We start from the raw sequence: 24085 nt of genomic DNA on the forward strand, positions 1-24085 counted from the left end.
GGGAGTCCAGAGCGGTCTGTGGGTTAAAACTGGTGTTTTCAGGATGGAAGTATATAGACTCTACTTTAAGTCATAGACGTAAAAGGCAAATGTGAACATTATATCCCAGAGCAAAACATGCTCAAAAATGGAATTCTTTTGCAAAATTAAAGGTTTTTCAAAAAAGCAACTCAGGTATTACTTTTTCTAGTAACTATGAGATTGTCTGATGAAAAGGGCGTTATGAATAAAATTATTATTATTATTAATATTGAGGCAAACATGGTATGTAAAAACAGATCAAAATGCAGAAAACATAAAAAGGGCCTTAAAATGTTGTTGAAACTTATAATAGAATAATCATAATAGGACAAAATAATTTAAAAAATGAAATCCAGATCCTGATCCTGCCATAACAAACATCCTGACGTATTCTCCCCACTTGGCCCCCTAGTGGAGAACATGTTCCTGACCACTGATCATCTGTTATCAAGAGACACCTGATGGACAGGTGAGCGTTGATTTCATCAGTCTGCGATGATAGAACAAGGATTTTGAGCACAGAAATTACAAAAATAATGACTCCCAGAATAAACACAATTATAAACTACTGTATCATTATCTCAGTCGTTGTGTTTTCTGAAATTATGAACCTTGAACGCTGAATAATATTATTTCACATCAAACACCACACATACACTGCATTAGGTCTCCTGTGGCCAAGCTGTGTAAATGAAATCAAATCAAACTGAATAAAATAAAGTCTAAATCACAAAAGATTAAAAAAAAAATCTGTCATCATCCTTCTACCTGACTCTGACTCGCTGCAGAGCTGCCGATGGCCACAAATAATCATCGTCCCTAACGTAGCAGGCCTGAAGCCAAATTCAGAATGGTTTTTAATGAACAGTTACTCAATTATTTTATGCCCAATAAAAAATAAATCTTGTTAGCTGTTAAATATTTGTATCATTTGTGTTATCTAACCTCATTTTCTTGACGTGTTCTTAAATCCTGTAACAGCGCAATAAGGCTTTCTTTTAATCTTATTTCACTTATTAATTCTCTGCTGGACGTTTCAAAAGACACCAGGGGCCTTAAAATATAAATCCTGGGCTTTGTACACCGACATCCATCCATACTAATGTTAACTTAAATATTTACCATCATTTCTTGATAGTCATCTCCTCAGGTTGGAGAAAAAGTCTGAAAGTTTCCTGTCTTTTCTCCCTAAAAATATAGCCCAAGTCTGGTTTGTTTGCTAATTATAATTTTCACTTTACTATTACAGAGAGTCAAAATGCATTACACGCTCATTTCCAGGCTGAAAAATGAAAAACAATGATCATAAAGCTCTGCAATGTTCCGCTTAGTGTAAACCATAAAGAAGTTCCTGTTAACAGTCTGTGAATGATTCAAAAAGCAAACAGTGGAGCAACAAATGAACTTTGGCATGAGCTTTGACACTGTGCTCAGCAGACATGAAAAACGAACCATCTGAGGGAGCAGATGTCCTAAAAAGCACAAACGGAAAGAGCTCAGCCATGGGTGTGAATGTGGGTTCAAAGACAGTTTACGTAACAAAATGTTGAAGGTGGAAAATACAGAAAAATGCATTGTTGTTTAGAAGTACCTGAAACATTTGAACATAAACTCTAGCAGTTTCCCGCCTAAAGTGAGTCACATGACCAGCTGCATGGAACTCTCTGTGTGACATCATCACTGCCTGCTGCCCTCTCAGGAGTGAAATTGACAGAAGTTTTAAAGACAACTCCTTACAGATCTAACAATTTTGACCTAATCTCTGTAAAAAGAAAATATTTTTGTAGTAAAATTCGTCAGGAATCCATCCATGTCATTTTTAAAGCTGCACAATTTTTACTTTTTTGTGTAGATGCCCAGATGCTGCAGCTCGTGTGGAGTTGATCAATGTTCTCCCATTCATTCCAATGCAGGGAGCTGAAAGGGCTTCTTTGGGGTTCACCAACTTTGAGGGCTCACCACTCAAAAACCGTTTCCAAAACAACAAATTCACGAATAATTTTTGTAAAGCAGGGTCCACTCTGTCATCTGATCAAATTTCAAGCCGATACCATTTATGGTGTCAGAGAAGATAGTTTTTGAAAAACGGGCAAAAATGTGGGCAAATTTTATTTTGAAAGGCAAATTGTCAGCTTCCTGTTTGATATAGTTTAAGGGTATCAGTGTGCGATTTGTGAGGCTGAATGAGACGAACATTTTGACTTTTGTTTGATCTCTCTATGACATTCTTACAGATCATTAGAGCCATTTAAGTGTGCCCAGGTGGTGCGAGAGAGCAAATTATAGGATGATGGGGGTTACTTTTGGTATTGTATCAATTTTTTTTGCAGATCATGAGGTGTGTGCCAATTTTGGTGAGTTTTGGGTCAAATTAGAGCTCAGTGCGTGTGAAATAATAAGAAGAAAGAAATGGAGTGAAAACAATAGTGTGCTCTCCCTTCAGGCGAGGACCCTAATAATGGAAATTGAGCATGATTACAGACTTTCAACAGTGAATAATAGACTTAACAGTGCACAAAGAAACACTATGAGTCACTGCGAGGAAAAATACTGCTCAATTCCTCCAGGTTGATTCAGGTGCACTCTTGAATTTGAGAAATGGTGGTGAATGGTGTTTCTTTTTGAACACTGTTTCTTTGCAACAAGCAGAAATCATGACATATTTTCCACCCGGCGAACCAAACATCATCACGCTACTCAACAACAAACTTTGCTCAAAACCTCCAGAGAAATATCGATCAATTTCTTTCTGATGCATTTTTTTTCCACTGTGTGAAATTACAACAGAATAGAAAAGACACATAAATGGGCTGTTTGGTCTGCAAAAGAAGGACATTTAAAAGTCAGATGTGTTTATGTGAGGAGAAACTTCCTGGCACATTATTCAGTAGGTTACATGGTGCAATACCCTCCTGCTCCCTTTGCCTGAATTTAGATATGCAACCATTGGAAAGCGCGTACTGTAGATATCCTCAGGGTTTAGATCTTCTCTCTGTGGTTCAGCGGGGTGCAATGCCTGTCTTGTGAATGTGCGGTGGAGGAGTTACAAATTTAGACTCTTTTAAAGTGCAAGATACAGTTGAAGAGAGTGAGACGCTTCTTTTATGAGCTCTGGATTCCCACCGGGAGAAGGAGGAACAGAGTTTGTCTATAGCTGGAGGGGAACATTGGGGAGCGCATAATAACACCATCATGTTTCATCCCTTATCTCAAATTATTATTCCCTTGAACCCAAATTGTCTTTGAATAACTCTCATGTATACCTCAGAGAGAAGATTCCAGATAAACTATGCTCTTTTTAGTCCTGAAATTGTCTTTTGTTGAACATCTGTCGGCACAGAAAGTCAGGGGAGAATAAAACATCTCTGCTGTTTTAATTTCTACAAGCCTGCAGTCATGTTAACATTAAATAGTGAAGCTTCTTAATGTGTTACAAAGCAGACGTTTCACTGGGAACTGTGTTACTCACTCCTACCAATTTATGGAGGATTGCCCCCACGTGAAATCACGAATACTTGTTTTAGTTTTGTGAACAATAACTATGAGAAAAAACTCAAACTGAGTCTCTGCTTGCTGTAAACTCTGAACACAGTTACATCAACTTTCTATTCAAACTTCCTCTCGTCATGATGCGACTCTGAGTCATGCTGAAGTAAAGAAGCACCAAAACTTTTCAGAATAGATTTTTCACGAGTATTGGGTTTTTTATCCAGAAATTTGCAAGTGTAACTGCTGTGAAGACAATTAAACATGAAAAAACAAAGCTACACTTTATATGCTAACCCGAGAACAAAACAATACAACACAGAAGTATACAGGAAGTCTGGCTTAGTGTAGGATACTACATGAGGGAGCAAAGGGCTACAGGTTGGAATAAAGCAACAACCTCAGGCTGCAGTTTCTTGACTGTCCACTAGAGGCTGGCTTTGAGAGTATCAGCCTATTTCAAAATAGATAAAATGCCAGTTTTTACGGGTATAATCTTGCTCTATCATCACCTCTCTGCCTCTATACATACGTGTCAGTGTCAGTGTTTGCCTCAAACCTCCTCCTCAGCTTGAATGTTGATGTTTTGGTTGTATCAGGATGTTTGTGGGCGGAGAGTAGCCGTGGTGACCTCAGCTAATCACAGCATGCCCTGTGCTCTAGTGACTTTGGGTGTTGAATAGCGAATGGAAGCGGCTATGACAGCAAATGTAGCATGGACAAAGAAAAGCACAACCAAAGTGAAACGAAACGGCAAACAGGTAAATATTTTTCTCTAAACAAGGGTGAAGCTTGGCTTGACTTTTACCAGCTTTCTGGCACTTGGAGAGCAGCGCAAGTTAGCTTTCTGCTAACCAGGTATGTGTCAAACATCTGTGATTAGCTTATGCTAACATGCCAAGTCAGGTGCATGGCTCTCTTGTCTCTCCCATGTTATAGGTGGCTGCTGGGGTAGTGAATGTATTTATGTAGTCAGGGTTCGAGGCTGTAGGTGTGTGCTGCTGCTGGCACTGAGCCAAGGAGGAGGAGCCTAGTTTGAGTTCATAGTTTCAGGGATGTAAATAAACATGGCAATTTAGAGACTTAAGTGATATTGTGAGTAGGGATGGGCACCTTTCACATTTGAAATGACACGGTACAGATGCCCAGTACCTGACAAGCAGCATCGTCCTTAACGGTACCACTTTTTTGGACTTTAGTGTGCGCTAATGTGGTAATAAATTTTTATTTTTCAACATAATATCTTTTTTTTTTTTTTAAATAAAAAATATTTGTTTCTAAATATATTAACTTGCATTGCTGTGTTCATGTCCAGCATGGACAATCCCCTACTCTTCAACCCCCTCAAAGTCACAGGGATATGTTTTGGTACGGAAACATGGTACCATTTGATTTCACGTGAATTGGTACTCAGTACTGGTTGGTTCCTATAAAAGTACCTAATTTGGTACCCATCTTTAATTGTGAGTGTACGAACATATTCAGTCTTACTAAAGGCACAACCTACCTGACTGACAGGTGGCACACTGTAACTGTAGCTGTATGCTAGGGGGCCTCATATTAGCATGACTGAAGCTAGGCCGAGTATAACATTTCAAATATGGCAGCAGATGAATATGTCATAGAGAATAACTCCATATATTACAGCCTGTAAGTGGAATAAAACTCGAGCGGCAAACCTCAAGAAGTACAGCTTTTAACCTCCCCCAGGTTCGGTGTTAAAATGCTGATTGTTACAGCAGACATCAACATTTTACAACCTCGCTCCAAAAGCAGAAACACAACAGTTGTTTTCAGGGTTTCTCTGGCCCAGTGATTGTACACAAAGGCAAATGAAAAGGAGAAAGAAGCACTCAGGTTGGAATAAAGGAAAACAAGAGAAAAGGGTGGTGAAAAATAGAGGATGACGCGGGGGATGAGAGAAATAGCACATTAGCACTTATGGATTAGCTGCCTCTGATTCCCAGGCCCTGCTGCAGCCCCGTAGATGTGCAGCTCTGACCGCGCAGCCGGCCGGCAGCGGTCATGTCTTAATTAACGAGCAGACATCTGATCAATACCAGAGGAACGATGGAGAGCGAGACGTGAAAGGTGGGACAGCCTGCACGGTTCAAGGTTTTTGTTTTCTGTTGATGTGGAATAACATTAGAAATCAATAGCACAGAGAGCCACACACACACACGCACACACCAATGCTCTGTTCAGGGGAGGTGAGAGAAATTACCCCCCACTACCTTTCCCTTATTGCCTCAACATCCCTTTTCTATCAATCAGAAGCAGAGTACAGGATGATTTGTACCTTTAGCTGACGCGGGGCTCTATGTGCAGAGTGAGTCTGAGCTTTGAGGAGACAGTTTTATGACTTGTGCTCTGAGGAAAGACTGATTCTTGGAGAAAACACACTCTGGTTCTATTATAGCCCTGAAAAATCATCAACTATTAGCGTGCCTGGCTTCAAACCCAGCAAGCACTGCCGCTGAGACTGCACCACGGTACGGAAGAGACTCTTTTGCATTCACAGAGGCAGAGGATATCTGTACTTTGGAAAATGTTGTGAATAATCAGTTAAACCAGGGGTCTGCAACCTTTATTTTGAAAAGAGCCATTTTGCCTCAGCTCACATGGGTTAAAGTCATTCAGGAGCCACAAAATCGACTTTATCTTCACAAAAAAGACAAAAAAATGTATAACATTATATATGTTTTGAAGATCTATTGATTATCTAAACTGGATAGTTTTATGTTTATAAAAATGTACTTGTAATGTCTTTGTTTTTTATTTAAAAAAATATTTTAATAAATATATATTTATTTTTATTAAAAATTGTTGATGTTATAATTTTTTTTAAATTTGCAAAATGTTTGAAATTTGAATAAGTTGCAAAATTTTCCAAGAAAAAAAGACATTTCAATACTTTGCTGTTTTAAAAAAAAATGTTTTGAAATTTCAAAATAATTAAAAAATTGAAAAAATCAAAATTTTGAAATTTGAAAGTTTTATAAATTTGCAACAAATAAAAATAAAATAAAATAAAACAACTTGGTAAATTTATGAAAAAAATAGTAATTCAAATAATTCAAATTATTTACAATAATTAGAAAAAATAAATTTGCAAAAAAAAATTTCATGCCAAAAATTAAATGTAAAAAAAAAAGAAAAATCCCAGAAAATTTTGAAAGCTCAACTGCAAGAGGTGATTTTTAGTTCAACAAAAAACTGTTTACTTATGATTTTTTTTAGCGTCGATGTCTCCAATCTTCAATACCCTCTGAAAGAAAAGTAAATTTTTTGTTTCAAATGTTTTTTAAAAAAAGCTACAAGGAGCCACTGGGAAGGAGTCAGAGAGGTTCCAGAGCCACAGGTTGAAGACCCTTGAGCTAAACCGTTTGCAAGAACTGAATTTGTTTGTTCAAACCATGTAGAAGAGTAATGCATGACAATTCTGCAAAGTTTGACATCAGATGCCAACACCTCTTCGATCCCTGTCTTCTTTGATATTTTTACTTTCATGGGTAAGAGGTGGGTGTGGATGGTAGCGCAGAAACGCTTGAGGATAATTCGGTTTTACTGGTAATGCATTGCATTATAACGAGTTCTTTTGTACAGGCCTTAAGCATAAGTCTTTTTATTTTAGAGTCTAATTTCTAATGCTAGAAGCACCCGGCACCAACAGACCCATAAATCCACCAGCTCTCTTACCCTCAGGAGCACACTTCATTTGTTACCCCCCTGTAGTAAAAGCAACAGAAGACTTTCCTTAAATTGTGCTTGCCTATGATAGCAGGTGACAAACACATCCTCTCACATCTGCACAGGAACACGTCACATGGGCTGGGAATTGGTTGCTGCCTGACTGGGAAACGGAGGATTTTCCCACAGTAATTAGTGAGTGGATGGTTTTCCGCCTCCATGATTAGCGTCTCCACACATGTTGTCTTTACTGGCCTCTGAAAACCTCTCACCAGGTCTGGCTCAGCTCATTATGAGGATTTGTTGATGTGGTGAAGTCAAATACGAGGGCCTGGTTTGTGAAAGGATTGCATAGCTTTCTCATTATTTCTCATTCATCATTTCATCACATAATTTAGACTTTTCATTTCATATTCTGATTTTTGCTTAAAAAATTAAGACTTGATTTATTTATTAAAGGAAATTATTATTATTATTTTTTTTTTTTTTTTACTGGTCCAAACAGGCTTCCATACCTGGTTGTTGAGTAAAAAAAAAAAAAAAAAAGCCATTAAGTTAAAACTGAAAAAAGAGAGTGGGAACTGAAAACTAGTGGATTAAAAAAATCCTCAAAAAATATTGTCTTTCTTAATGTAAACAAAATGTATTTTGTTTTTCATTTAAACATTTTACAATGTCAGTCCTTGTTTCGGATGCAATTCCACTTTTTCTACATTGTCAGTTTTCTTTTTGAATACCAAATTTTACTTTCAGATAAATAAATAAATAAATACACAAATAAATAATAATTAAATAAAATAATAATTAAATAATTCAAAATAGATAAATACATAAAAAATAAATAATTTATAATAAATAAAATTATGAAATTATTGAATTATTTATAATAATGTAATATAATATAATAATTTATAATATGTAATATAATAATTTATATATGTAATATAATAATTTATATATATATATATATATATATATATATATATATATATATATATATATATATATATATGAATACATAAAAAAGAGTTAAATAAATTAAATAACCAATCATAAATATGAATGATAAATAAATAATAAATTCATAAATAAATAGATTACAAATAAAAATAATCATAATAAAAAAAACTGTTGGAGTTATACATCCTCAGCACTAAACCTGTGGTGGACCAGAGAGACTGTTATGGCGGAGGTTTGCTGCCTTGAACTTTACAGAAAACTGTAGGTAAGACTGTTTTTTAAATAGTAGTCAGATTCATCACTGGCAACTAAATGTTTAACTCTGCTGTGTCTGCTTTTTTGTGTATCTCACTTCGACTGTCAGCTACAGCTGTTACGAGCACGGAAAGCATCTAAATTTCTGCTGCTAGTCTGAAGCGGTTTTGTTTGTCTTTATACTTCACACAAAGGCTTCACTTCTGATATCTGTCTGTTTTCTAACCAGCGACAAACTTCTCTCAGGAGCTTTAATTGTTGAATTGTTGTGGTTTAAACACGTCTCAATCAAACTGAATAACATTGTTGAATTAACAATAAACGTGTCTCTTCATTTTCCCGAGCGCTGCTGAAGAACTCCACACAGAAAATTCATGTTTTTCATTTTGGCCAAGCCTTCCCTTTCCCATTGTGTGAGGATAATTTGATGTTTCTAAAGCGTGCCAACACCCATTCATTCAGAGCCCTGACAATCACGACCATATCCGCAGGTTACCGTGGCAGATATTTGGCTGTGTAGGAGTGAAAGTTTATCAGCGTTTGTGGAGCATTCTGGGAATTCTCGGACAGGATGGCCATTGTGTGATAAGGCTTTCACATTTGGTTGTAGCCAGGAGGCTGCTGAGGCTGCTGGGAAGTCTAATCAGTCTCTCCCTACCTGTCTCCATCACCTTCTTTCAAGTGAGTTACTGATCCACCTCTGGACAGAAATCGTATGTTTATTTTCTTTTCTTTCTCACTGCAAACTTTTGGTGGAAAATTGAATTTGATGCCCAGGGGCAGGATGGAAAATTGGGCAAAATAGCTTATTTCCCCACCATCCAACCTTTTGCTTCTCTTTCTAATGAATGGCAAAATAAGATATCGGTGGGAGATGCTATTCTGTGCCTGGGACCAGGCCGTGCAATTTAGAACTCATCAATTCATGTTTACAGTAAGAGTGTGAATGCTGGGAGAGTGTCTGACTGCTGAACATGAATGCTGCTCTGAAAAGGCTGCATTGGGAATATCACGGCACCATTATAAAACTTGTTGTGGCATGTGATCAAAGCCATCAAACATAATGAAGTGTTGTCAGATTTTTTGCCAGTTGTGACAGCTCACGCTCGATGACTGAGTTGTTCATATTTTGCCAGCAGCAGTCAAAGATGATTAAAAAACACTAGAAATACCTTAGAAATACCTGGGTCTGTGTAGCTTTCTGAAAAAGGAAACCTCTTTGATTAAAGCATAAATCCACCCCCTGTTAAACAGGGCACGGCTAAATTTGGAATCACAGCCTGGCAATGCTGCGTGTCTCCATGTTTCACTGATGTGTCTCTGATGATTACCATTTAATCAGCTGCAAATGCTCTTAATTACAAGATTAGTCTCCTACCAATTAGCCAACGTGCTAATGGTTCTGATCCGCCATTGAAGTCGACTGAATCCTAATTAGGGACTAACTGTTTCAAATCGCACAGGGCCCATCTGATGGGTCATTACCAACCTAGTTATCCTCATATAAACCAACTGCAGCAAGCAACACAGGTCCCATTTGGAGAGCAGCTGTAGAGGCTTTACGACCATCATGTGGGCCATTTCCATGCGTCATGAAACCACAATGTTTCCATTCCCTGAAAATCACAGAGGCATTGTGATGACTCACTGATGGAAATATTATACGCTGCAGCGCTGCAAGCTGTGTTAACGACATATGCTCAGAAAGCAGGCATATTTTTACTGAAAATGTAGGATTTAATGCTGGAAAAGTTTAGCAATGACCTTTTTTTCTTAAGGAAAAGAACAAAGAACCTACATTTAAACTGCTTAGAATAGATGGAGAGTAGAGCAGATATGTGACATATAAAGGCTGTCGTTTGTGGTATTAAACCTCAAAAAGCACAAATATACCTACACTCTTATTTTCAAAATGTGTGTTTTTTTTTTTGTTTTTTTTTTAACTAAGATGCCTTCAAAGACTCGTTTTAACCTTTTAGTTGGGAATGAAACCTGGAACTCTTTGTGCTTTGTATGCCAAAGCCAAAATGGCAGACAAAATTAGCAAGTAGCTAAAAATAATCAGCCAGAAAGTTTGCTTTAAGTGTTGGTGGAGATCAAATTAGAGCAAAATAATAATAATAATAATAATAATAATGTTGCACTTGCACTTTTATTCACAAACATTAAAGCTCCTCTAAGGAACATTGCCTTTGTTTTGATTTGGTTTGTTTTTGGGCCCACGATGCCCCTTGTGGACAAAATTATACCTCGTCTTTTTTTCTTTTCTTTTCTTTCTTTTCTTTTCTTTTCTTTTCTTTTCTTTTCTTTTCTTTTCTTTTCTTTTCTTTTCTTTTTAATAATGGCCTGATCAAGTGTTAGATGTTTTTTTTCTGTAAGTATTTGTATTCAAAAAATAAAAATGCTGGTTCCAAAAGGGATCAGTCAAGGCTGATTCTGGACAGATTTTAACTTGTTTGTCTGTTGTTTTTATTTATTCTTATTGTGTTGTTTCTTGATATTTACATTTTACTTAATTGTAAAGTGATCTGGAGTGGCATGACAGGTGCTTTTAAAAATGCTATGAGGAGGATCTGTTTTTAATTGGACTATTTCGCCACCTTCTGGCCTGGAGTCTCGCGCACACTGTTGTGAAGATGTGACTTTAAACCAGATGTGTGTTTATTTTGGAACAAATTTTCTTTGTTCAAGTCAAATTTTTACCGTATACAATGCAACAAGGTACGGTATTGTTAGGGCAAATTTAAAGGCGAAACATACAGATATCCATTTCATATGATATTTGTGAGATTTTAGTTGAGGTAAGTTTTGGAGCCAGACCTGCAGCAGGCTTGTTTTCAGAAAAGGTGCTTGTGAGAGAGGTCAGAGGTGAAAAACAATACTCAAAACCTTTGCCAAAAACATTCCACCCTGATAGGAGAGTACAGGAAATCTCATGCCGAGACCAGTGATAGTTTGGCTGGAGCCAGACTATCACCATAGTGACGAGTTGGCAAAAACAGACACATGATGACATCACTGAAACCTTCCATAAAGATACATGTTCGAAGCTGAGGAGGGGAGTCTGTCCGTCCATCTACCATGATTGCTGTGTTTCGAGCTGTGTGACTTCAATAAAACCTGCAAAGGCTGCCAAGTTGATCCTGTCGTCTCATCATTCATATATGCGTGTTTGCATCTGGGAAATCCTTTACAGTATTTATCAGTACAATTATGTAGCGCTGTTATTTGACACGTAACATCAAGCAAAGGTTGTAAGTTTGTACCATTCGTCAGTAACTAGCTAAATGTAGCACTAATAGCAGCCGGTGCTACAACATATCCATAGGCTAACGTGACAACAAGCTAACTGTCAGTTCATACAGTAGTTAAGTAGCCGTCCATACAAAGTTTTATTGACAGCCAGATGCTGTGAGGCGTGTCATAACCATAGACTGTATGAAACAAGGACGTAGTCTCCCAGACGTCACATGAAACAGTAAATGAAGCACATCGGCTATAGCGGCCATATTGGTAGTGGCAAGGGCTTCACATACAGCTAAAGGGAGCCTGTAGGTCACATGACCCTGAGCTGTGCCTCTAGTTGGGCGAGCTTGGGATCTTAATGTCCTCTGAACTGCAGAGTTAGAAAAAAAGATTCAGTTGATAGCAAAATTAGTGACTCAGACAGGAGATGTTTTTTGAATCAGGCTGTAAATAGGTTAATTTCTGCTTTAAAAAAACAGCTTTTTTTGGCTTGGTGTGTATGTGACTTCCGCTACTTCCAGAGCCAGCCTCAAGTGGACACTGGAGAAACAGCAGGTTTTAGCACTTCAGCATTGTCTCATATTCTTAGACCAGAGGTTGCTGCTTGTTTGTACCGTACGTCAGTAGCTAGCTAAATGTCGCTCTAATAGCAGCCGGTGCTACGACGTATCCGTAGGATAACATGATAACAAGCTCACTGTCAGTTTGTACAGTAGTTTAGTGGCTGTCCATACAAAGTGCTACTGACAGCCAGATGCTGTGAGGGGTGTCAGTAGTGTGTAATGTTATGAGCTAATGTAACCTCACTCTTCATTTTATTGATAGACTCTCAAGTTTGAACAGACCACTGCAGAATAACTGCTGACTGTGGGTTGGAGTCAACATTATTTTGTTTATCTAATATGAAATGTATTATTATTATTATTATCATCAGTTTCAGCATCAAATATTAATGTTCAGAATTAGCTAGTCTTAAGGCTGCTGGTTTTGATTACTTTTAGAATTCATACAATGGGATTTCTTTTAATCTCTGTTGGTTATAAACATCTCAAAACTCCTCTCTGGAGTTTTAAATGCTTATTTTTCTAAGTGACTTGTAGAGAAACAATGTTTGTAAGACCATTAAATAATGTGAAGGCTGTATTTAAAGCTTAATCTGCTTCTTTCAGGAGGAAAAACATATTTTGAATGCTTCTTTAATTGAATTTAAGCTACAGCATCTGATCTTAATCCATTATATAACCACTTTTTTATATATTGAAGAAATGTTGTTGGTTGCGTTTCTTAGAGAGAGGATATTTTGCTATTTTCCTTCTGTAGCAGCTTGAGATGTACAGCTCAAAAATAATATTATTTCAGCCTCTGTCTGGAAGGATTCAATTGAGATGCTGTCTCTTTAAGACTCCTTGCTTCATAAACCCCCTTCCTTCTGATTGGTCAGCCATCCCTAGAGATCCCTATGCTATGACATCATCATTTGAAGATCTTGTGCTACTTTTAAAAAGAAGTGTTTTGATCAGTTTACAGATTCATGAATTTTGTACAACATGTGAATCTATAGAGGTTTGAAAATCTACACATTGAGCGTGGACATCCAGCACTGTTACTTTATATCCATGTTTAAAATATCAGAATTCTTTAGTTTCTTTTGTTTCATTATCTTGAAAACAAAACTAGATCTCTAACCACAGGTTGAACAAATAACATCAACCCCTGAAAAAGTCTTTCTGATGTAAAGTCAAAGAATAATTCAGAGGAACTCACCGACACTGAGGGCATGTCACTAAAAAGATATTACTTAACTATAAATCTTCACGTCGGGGGCCATAAAACAGAAACCTGACTTTAAATCAGTCTCACATAAAACACACGACAATCTTTTGATGATCTCTTCTGGACTCTGCAAAAAACTAAAACTTTTCTCTGCTTCCTTTTTTTAAATGCTGGATGGATGAATCTGCAGATCCAAAGTGAATAATTAGTAACCAACCACAAAAAAGTTCTGCAGCGATATTAAAGTGTTTCGATTCATTAAAAGTGAGAGTTCGGTGCTGTTTCTCAGATGCACCGACAAGAATGTTCTAAAGCAAAACATTTATCCAAATTATGAGCTACCTGACCCAATAATAGGCGTCATATATTACAGGATAATGAGACGTCTGTGAAATCTTGATGTGTGTCTGCCATAAAAAATGCAGAGAGACATGCATTAAAAGTCTTCTCTCCGCCACGGCTCACAGGAGGCGAGCTCAGCCCTCTGTCCTTGTCAAGTTAGGGTTATAATAAGTAATTTAGGAGAGTAGAGTTCGGTATCCGCACGGGCTGCCTGCTTCTCCTCCCTCTTCCTGTATCCAGAGTTTGGAAGCTGGATATCGGCCTGGGCTGAACTTACGTCAGGTCATGAAACACTTCGCCCTTGTAAACCTTTAGAAGTGGAATTAAGCAGGACTGAGGCTAAAGGACGTTTGATGCTGGAGCGTCTTGGCTTTGAACTTTAAAAACTTGACCAGGTGTAATCACTGCCTTAATGTCCTTATCAAAATGTGTTCAAAGACTTCCAGTCACGCCAGGCTGTGGGGTTTGCTTTGACAGCAAGTGAGTAGTCAATTTGAAAATCATGAACGGCAGGAATTTGCTTTTTTTGTGGAGATTGGGTAAAAAGATTCAGCAGATTTGGTTTGGAAACACAAACAGATGAATAAATATCAGAAGATGCAGCTGTATTTGGTAGAAAAGTAGCATCATTAGACTGATGTCAGTTTGTTATGGTAATGAAGCAGAAAGAAGAAATTAGACAGTTGTTAATCTTGGCAGTTATGTTAGACGGAGTCTATACTAGATCAAAATCCCTTAGATTTTGTCACATTTTAATGTTTCTGCTCTCTATTCTGTTAGTCGAGACAGTTTAGTCAAAACGTTTCCTCTCTTTACACTTTTTCAGTCGTGCAAAGTGTTTAAATCTGTGAAGCTATAGTTCTCTTCTTCACATTTTCAGCTGTGTAGGATCCAGATTTTATACTTTCAATGGGAAATATTACCTGGATTCTTTTTGTTTGGCTGCATGCAGGCTTCTGTTTCATCACCCTGTTAAAAGTTTAAAGGTTTTTGGCTTAAATCATCCCTTGATCATGCTGGCCATCTCTGGTAAAATTGCTTAAATCTTTAGCTAAAAGGATCATGCTCTTTATGCCCTAAAGGAAAATGGCTTCAGTCAACTCATAAATGAATAGATTGTTAGTAAGGTTTCTAAATATTTAGTCAAGATTTCTAAATATATTTGCTAAGATTTCTCAATATGAAGTAAAGATTTCTAAATCTTGAGGTATGAGTTCTAAATATTTAGCTATATTTAAATTCACACGCCTGCCCGCGGGGTAGTACCAAAATAAAAGTTCGAGGAAGCGATTTAGAGAAAGTCAAGCTTTACTACTTTCACGTCAGCCACAGGATCTTCAACAGCACCATCACAGCACATGGTACGTTTATTTTCTAACGGCTGATTTAACCGACTGTGTTTGACTTTCTCAAAACACGCTTGGCTGGATCACTTCCTCCAACTTTTATTTTGGTAATTCCAGCTGGCAGGAGTGTGAATTTGCAAGTTAGCTAAATATTAAGAAATCAAACCGCAAGATTTAGAAATCTTTGCTTAATATTTAAAAATCTTTAATAAATATTTAGTCTTAGCTAAATGTTTGGAAACAAAGCTAAATATTTAGAATCGGGACATTTATTTAGAACATTTATAAATAACGTTTAACATTTAGATAAAGTATTTAACATTTACATATATTATTTGACAAATATATTTCACAAATATTTCCCTAAATCTGCAGAAAAAGTGATGTTTTAGAGCTAAATGTGGAGAAATGTTGTTTTTTGCAGTGTGTGTGCAATCAGCGCCCCATAGACATCGTCATGCTGAAGTTGCAGCTGTCAGAACAGGTGTGGATAGGTACAGTCGGAAACATGTGAACCCAGCACCTTTCGCTTTGCATGTTCAGGCCAAATGGTTTCAAATGAAAAAAGAAAACCTGAATGTTAATGAAAAATAAGTAAATAAGTAGATTATATTTTTTCCCTTTCCTCTAATTTTCTAAGGCCCACCTTGTGCTCCCTGGCGGCCCCCAGGGGACCACGGACCCCACATTGAAAACCAGCTTTTATTTTAATAGGGTGACAGTTTGTTGATCGAATACATTCTCAAATTGCGTCAATGGGCAGAATAAGCTGTTAGGAATCCACAGAGATTTTTTAATTGGGCCACCCACATACTCAGATTTATTTTCAAGAAGCATTGTTAGAACAAATAAATGTTGTACCAAACATAAATTTCCTGCCTGTTTGTGCTCAGTTTATTCAATATCTCAGATTTTAAACAGATGTGTAAGGGAACGTGTATTTGTGTAACAAACTGTTTGCCATTTAACGACGGTCCCTGCCTGTGCCTGTGGAGACAGACGTTTAGTACACTGCTCCCTGAACCACATCGTCATCTTTGATGATGATCAAAACTGTGAAACGCTTTACTAAACACGCTCTGACACGTCCCCAAACTGGTGTAAACCAAGGCTCTGACATGGAGCTGTTAACAGAGGCAAAGACAACAAGCGTCAATTATTAAACTGACATGCATCAAGAGGAAATCATCAATGAGGAGGAGAGGAAGGAGGCAGCGGAGACTTGTGCCTGTTTGTGTTTGAATGGACTAATCAGAAACACAGTGAGGGAGATGTTATGAGTATGACTGTCCGACAGCCCACCACAACTCAGAATCATTCATCAGAGCATAATTTTGTCTTTTGTCTTTTTTGTCTTTGTCTTGTCTGAAACATTGGATCCAGGTTTTTCTGACTCTGAAATACTTTTTAATATTCTCTTCTGTGAAATGTCAGTGACAGCTGGCATCAATACTCTTACAAAACCAGCTTGGGCTGCCTACAAGTGAAGCTGTATTTGAAGTAATCACAGTTAAAGGTACTGTTGTCTGTTTCAGAAGCCAAACATGTATATTCATGAAGAACCCAGGAGAGTTTGGTGTAAAAACACAGAAAGCAAAGATAGAATTTGTTTATCTGAAAATTCTACAGGGCACATCGAACAAGGTTGTGAATTTGAAGTAGCACACTAGTTTTCTTCAAGGTGAACATACAAAAATCCCTGAACAATGGGTGCTTTGAAACTAAAGCAAACACTAGAATGGAATCTGAATGGGTGTCTTACCTGCCCTGCACCTTGATGTCAGAAATGGCGTAGAAGTATCTGGACAGGTTATTCTCATCCACCATAGTGGCTCCAGTGGCTGGCTTCAGCAGCCTAATCCTCAGGTCAGTGATGGTGAAGAAGTCCCGCAGGTTCTTGGTGGTATCCAGCTGGCCGTACAGCGAGGCCATGTTGTGTAGCCGAGGCCCGGCGAACAGCGCGAAGCGGTCCTTTATCTCAAAACGCACCGTCTTATCGTTCTTCCACACGTAGCCTCTGGAGTAGTCCTCAGTGCAGATGATATCCAGCAGGGTGCGCTGGGTGAGGTCGTTCACCGTTTTGGGCTCCATGGTGAAGGCGTCCAGGCAGTCTGTGGCGTAGAACTGGTAGGGGGTCCAGGTACGTCCGTAGTCGAGGGACTTCTCCAGGACCATCTGCTCTGGCCGACCTGACTCAAAGGTGAGGACGATGTCATCGGTCAGTTCGATGGTTTTGTTCCATGACAGCGTGATGTTGACCTGGAGGGGCTTGGGGTACTTCTTCCAGGAGGTGGACTGCCAGAAGGTTGTGGGGTTTCGACCCTCAAAGTCAAACATCAGCTCTGGAGGATGAGCCAGCTCCTCGGTGGTGGCGTCACATTCATTGTTGCACATGTAAGGATTCTCCTGCAGAAAGACACAGATAAACACAGGTTAGTATTGGTGAACACAATACTCGAGCTGTTCTTCTTCTTCTTCTACAAAGATACAACTTCTGCCCCTCTTCTGGTTTGTGACAGAGATCCCCTCAAACCTGCTTTCTGGGGAGGAGGTAGCTCAGCAGCAAGACTCATGAAAGTTTGAGCAGGATTGATTCAGATAGTGGTGAAATAAATAAGAAATCAAGGCTCAGGCTGGAAGATCTGAAATTTTTTGAGTTTGACTTTTGGAGTTTTGTATGACACACAGAAGCAAAAAGTTTTTCCTTTGGATAGAGTATTTTTGTGCTGTATGGGATTTTGTAGAGTCTGTGGAGTCAGTTTGCTCTTTAGCTGTTACACCGAGCACCTGAGGAGGTTTAAACCAGCACTTAACAAACGTTTAAATGAGCCCCCTGCCAGCATAGGGCGTAGTGCCCAATAACATGGCGACTGAAGACACCGTAGTAGAACAGCATCAAACCAGAAAACAAGACGTTTGGAAACTGTCAGTTTTTAACTTGTGTTTGTTTTACTCTGGTTTCATGTGTCAGTTGTCATGGTGACACAATTGGTGACCGACCTTACTTAGACTTGAATGTGTGACAGCCTCTATCATGTGTTTACCTACCTTACGTGATACGTGATAACAGTGATTACTGAAGGCAACATTACGCAAATAAACATAAATAACATTCAGTTAAATGTAGACGTCACATCTTTACAGTCTATTAGAAAGTGGAGTCCCAAAGGTGAGGGTGGAGATACCAAGTGAAAGGGCAGGTATTATTACAACTACTCAACATGTGAAGTCACAAGTACAACAGAGGGCGAGCCAATAGACTGGTCCTGAATCCAGGCACATTACCAACCATCCACCAACAAACCTGGGACCCTGGAAATGTGAGTGTTTTAAATGCTGTGTGCTGTGGAGCAGATGTAAGAGCTTTTCCTCAGTGTCCCCCCCGTCTCTGTGTTAGCTTCAGGATGCTAACTTTAGCTGCGGTTGGCCTGTTGTTTTAGCCTGTAATGTTACGGTAAACAAGCTTCGCTGTTTTCTAAACATTGTGCACTTGGAGCTCATGGCGCCGCTCTCAGTGACGCTGAAGAGCGGGGCGGTATCAGCAGTGGCTCATTTACATATGAAGGCCACGCCCACTAAATTAGAGCGTTCTGAACAGAGGGGCTATGAGAGCCTGGAAACAATGCTGCTGTGCTTGATTTATTGGCTTTTTGGACCAAAACATGTTACTACCATTTCATGAAGACATCAATGATCCATGTTAAACTGCAGAAAAGGAGCAGAATATGGGACCTTTAAGACCCAAATATATGACCCAAAATACTGAACCAAGTGAGGAGGTAGGCTTTTTTGGTAACTGCTCAACTTGTGACATCACAAGTTGAGCGGATTCTGAACACACTGAGTCTTATTAGACACAAAAAAGTATTTGGTTTGTTTTTGACACATTTAGTGGGTTTGAGCAGGGGTTCTCAAACTTTTTGGGTTTGTGTACTTCCTTTCAAATATAATTTCAACTTTAATTTGAATCACAAGTACCCCTTACATGAATAAAAAGAATATATTTCTCCAGATACTGATAATGTTTTCGTTAATGACTATTTTGTTTTCCTATTGACAGCTTTTTCATATTCCACCTCATTTTTCTCATCTTATTTGTCCCATTGAGCTACCTGTCCATTGTTATCCACCTGGCTGCGCTATTGTTAGCATGAAAATGTACTTGATCGCTTGCTAAACAATTTGCATCAACACACAGAGGCCATTTATTCCGAGCAGTTTTTCAAATAATAAATAAAAATATGTTGCATAAACAAAAAAAAATGCTGTTAATTTGTTTTTAATCAGACTTTTTTTTTAAAACCCAACATTTTTTTTTTTTTTTTTACATTTGTTGAGTACCCCTTGCAGTACTCCTAAACACATCAACATATTAGCAAAAATACTGATTTTTTAAATGATTTATCCGTTTGAAACTTAATTATTTTACTTTTTTTTCAATAAGATTAAAAAAAAAAACTTTAATTTTTCACGAAAGGAATTTAACGAGTGCACATGCAGAGAAACAGCATTAAGTGTGCCTGTAACCTGCTTGTGCAAACTGTTATGACTTCTAAATGAAAGATGCTAGAGATAAAAAAATAAAAAGTATCCAATGTATCGACTGGTTGGGAATATAAAATCTAAGGAGCCTCAGAGCTCTTGTTAGTTTTAAACCAGCTCCCTGTGCAGCCCCACCCTCACAATTACAACCCCCGAGGCATCTCCCAGGTCAGCTGTTGGTCCAGGTTATTTATTTCCCAGTGCCTCGTTGCCTCGCCATCCCATCATGATTCCTCCACCGTACCCAATAGCATTTCTATCACACTCAGGCCAATGTGTATTTTATAATCTGCGCTGGGAATGCTGCCCCTGGAGCTCCTGGCGACACTGACCCTCTCATTAAGATGACACTGTGGATCCCACTTTCTCGTTCAGCAGCCATTCCTGTCGACACTGCCACCCAAATTGCCAGCGTAATTGATATTCGTGTGTGGTATCTCTGCCGGGATGGGAATAGAATCCCGATGAGTGTTTCTTATGAAACACGCAAAGGGACATGCATTTTTCATGGGCCCGCGTCTGCTCTGTACCATCGACATCCAGTGGAGGAGTCTGGCTGTTTGCGCTGGAGAAAGAGGAGCTCTTGATGCGTTTGTGTTTGTTTGTGAGAGGGGGATAGAGAGCTCTGAATGTGTTTGCTTGTGTGTGTGTGTGTGTGTGTGTGTGTGCAGTCATATCCCTGTGTGTAAGTGTGAGTGAGCAGCACAGAGAAGAAGAAGAAGAAGGGGAGGGAGAGGAGGGAGTTGAAACAGAGCCAGAGAGCACAAGACACACTCCAATTGACATTCCTCTCACCTCTGCTCCAGGAACAATGAGGTTAAGTGCAGATGAGATTCAGATCAACTGTAAAGCGGTTCGATAATCAGCAATCATCCGACACTCTACACGCAAAATTATCTAAAGGTGAGAACAGTGCTATCTGCAACATTACTCGCTTATCTCTCCGTGCATTCAGCTCAGTCTGCCACTTTGTCGGGCGCACATCGCTGGCAGGAATACTGATAAGCAGACGCCATTATATTTCATTTGAAAAGACCAATGCCTGCTTTTTTGTCTTTGAGTAAAGACCCTAAACTCCACTGCTTGATTCTTTATCCTCTCTCCAGGAAGATGAATGCAGGCACTCGGATTTCAGACACAGAACTTCTTATGCATCTTTTTTTTCAGCGCAGGACTCTGATGTACTATCAGCGACCTGCTCCTCAAGACTGAGGGATTGCGGGTCACTGGGCTTGCTTGGCTGGCTCAAAGGAGCGTTGCATGATCCAATTAGGAGGGTAATAAGGGTTAGACTGCTAAGATAGTAGAGGCCACCTGTCCAACTGCTTTTAACGCAAATTTCTAATCAGCCAATCACATGGCAGTAACTCATCAGAATGAGGGAGAAAGGTGATGTAAGGGACTTTGAACATGGTCTGAGTATTTCAGAAACTGCTGATCTACTGGGATTTTAACCCACAACCATCTCTAGGGTTTACAGAGAATGGTCCCAAAAAGAGAAAATATCCAGTGAGCAGCAGTTCTGTGGGACAAAATGCCTTGTTGATGCCAGAGGTCAGAGGAGAATGGACAGACTGGTTGGAGCTGATAGAAAGGCAACAGTAACTCAAATAACCACTGGTTACAACCGAGGTCTGCAGAAGAGCATCTCTGAACACACAACACGTCCAACCTTGAGGCAGATGGGCTACAGCAGCAGAAGACCACACCGGGTGACCCTCCTGTCAGCTAAGAACAGGAAACTGAGGCTACAATTCACACAGCAACACCAAAACTGGACAATAGAAGATTGGAAAAACGTTGCTTGGTCTGATGAGTCTGGATTTCTGCTCCACATTCAGATGGTAGGGTCAGAATTTGGCCTCAACAACATGAAAGCATGGATCCATCCTGCCTTGTATCAACGGTTCAGGCTGCTGCTGCTGGTGTAATGGTGTGGGGGATATTTTCTTGGCTCACTTTGGGCCCCTTAGTACCAACTGAGCATGGTTTTAAGTCCACAGAAAAAAAGACAAAAAAAGGAAGAAAGAAAAAAAAGGAAAAAAGAAAAAAGAGGAAAAAAGACAGGAAAAAGAAAAAAGAAAACAAAGAAAAAAAAGAAAAAAAAAGAAAAATAGAGAAAAATAGAGAAAAAAAGAGAAAAATAGAGAAAAAAGAAAAAAGAAAGAAAGAAAGGAAAAAAGAAAAGAGAAGAAAAAAGGAAAAAAGAAGAAAAAAGGATAAAAAAGAAAAATAGAGAAAAAAGACAGAAAGAAAGGGAAAAAAAGGAACAAGGAAAAAAGGAAGAATAAAATGACAAAAAAAGAAGAAAAAAAAGGAAAAAAAAAAGAAAAAAAAAAGTCCACAGCCTACCTGAGTATAGTTGCTGACCATGTCCATCCCTTTATGAGCACAGTGTACCCATCTTCTGATGGCTACTTCTAGCAGGATAACGCTCCATGTCATAAAGCTGGAATCATCTCAGACTGCTTTCTTCAACATGACAATGAGTTCCCTGTACTCCAATGTCCTCCACAGTCCCCAGATCTCAATCCAATAGAGCACCTTTGGGATGTGGTGGAACAGGAGATTCTCATCATGGATGTTCAACCGACAAATATGCAGCAACTGTGTGATGCTATCATGTCAATATGGACCAAACTCTCTGAGGAATGTTTCCAGTACCTCCTTGAATCTATGCCACCAAGGATTAAGGCAGATCTGGAGGAAAAAGGTAGTGTAGAAGAGAGATCTCTGTTGCTAAAAGTGATGTCCTCTCACACCCATGCTCACCCACATGGTTCCTGTGAGAAGCTGGAAAGACAAAAGAGTATCCTGAAACAGAAACAGGAGAGGAAAGACAGAGATCTCACAGAGAGAGAGGTAATAGGATGGATGTTTGGCCACAGGGATGATAAATTGTACTTGTGTCAACTATTTGCAGATGGCGCGGCACGTTTCATTCGCTGCTTTTCCCAGTACAGCCTTGGAGGTCCGCTCAGACCTTGACCGCACAGGAAGAGAAGAGAGGAGCAGGAGAGAGGCGCAGACGGAGCCAGAAGAGACCGATTCCCCTGTTGTCATTCAAGGGCATGAATTTTCACTTAAATGTCTTTCATTTGCTGTCACGGCAGTGTTCAGGGTGAGCAGCAGGGTGGCCGCCTTAGCATCCACAGAAATGGGAGCGTTACTCGCAGATGATATAAAGAAGTCAGACCGCGGCGTCCGTGGCTAATGAGAAAAACAATTCCCCGGCTGAGCAGCGAGAAGCTCGGTAAATAGAGGCTTTAAAGGGAGAGAAATTCGCCTCATCACACCGGCAGAAGAAGTGTTCAGAGACCAGTGGAAAGCGGTCATAAATTCAATCTATAATCATTCTCTCTGCCTGCCTTGACTTCAGGCCTTCAGGGAAGTGATCATTCTACCCAAGCAGCCGGTTCACATGCAGAGGCGGGCTGTGGCAAACCTTTCATGAAAGCCCTTTTCATCATTAATAACACTTTTCACTCCTAACATTAAGTGACATGTGCAGTGTTTACTTTTTTTACCCATGAACCCTCAACACACTGGAATGCTTTCATACCGTCCGGGAAAAGGTGGAATGATAGTGACACAGAGAAAGGTCGGGACCTTTCATTGGATTACCTGTGGTGGTTATTTAACAACAAAAACAATGCATTATGGGGATCAATAGCCTCTGTGGTCATTTAAGACTCAGGGCTGCAGCACGGTGCCGCAGGGCAGCTATTGGAAAACAATAAGCCCTCTCAGCTTGATCCTTTACCTGTGATCATGGCCGAGGGAAAGAGGAATAGTCGGCTCAGAGTTTTAGAGGAACAGGAGTTTTGTACAAAAAATGAGATATCGACCAGCGGGAAACTGCTCTTATGAGACGACTGCTGCCATGAAAGCAGGACGTAAAGGTTAGCTTAACAGTTTATACCTTTAAGCTGAAAACAGAATTGAAAACTATATATTAATTAGCAGATATGAGACATTTTTAATCTTTAAATACTTAATCCTGTTGGTTCAAATCTCCAAAACAGTGGGGATTAATTCTCAACAACATTAGACTCCAAGGACAACCTGATTAATCATCATGTCACAGTGTGTGGAGTAAAAAGGGCCCTAACCTGCCACCATCTTCTTCTTCTTCTTTCTTCTGACTTCTGGGAATTCTTGGAAAATCTGAGTGGAGCCAGGTGACAAAAATAATATATATTTTTTCTTTCAAGAGTCTAATCTCTTCTTTACTCTGCCTCCTGATACATTTTATAATCCCTGAAAAAATATACAAGAACAGCAGCTGTCAATCATGGTTAAACATGATGTAAAGTCTCGTTTTAAACCTCTTATAACTAATGAAAACAAATACAAGGCAGCCAAACAATATCTTCAAATCACCACAACAATCAGACGTGAGAAATATTTCTACCAGGTGTAAT

General features: G+C 39.1%; 1 protein-coding gene across 4 annotated transcripts in view; it reads right to left on the reverse strand.

The window, feature by feature from the left end:
- The window catches only part of LOC141804638 (netrin-G1-like), a 126684-nt gene that overhangs the window by 53902 nt on the left and 48697 nt on the right, over positions 1-24085 (reverse strand). For all 4 annotated transcript variants that reach the window (XM_074689191.1, XM_074689192.1, XM_074689190.1 and 1 more), the window contains exon 3: positions 16882-17525. In XM_074689191.1, the coding sequence (XP_074545292.1) occupies positions 16882-17525 (644 nt within the window). The remainder of the gene's footprint in view (positions 1-16881; positions 17526-24085) is intronic.

The sequence above is a fragment of the Halichoeres trimaculatus genome, unplaced genomic scaffold (assembly GCF_033239565.1).
Source record: "Halichoeres trimaculatus isolate MK-OKI-2021-1 unplaced genomic scaffold, fHalTri1.1 fHalTri1_scaffold_15, whole genome shotgun sequence".
NCBI lineage: Eukaryota > Metazoa > Chordata > Actinopteri > Labriformes > Labridae > Halichoeres > Halichoeres trimaculatus.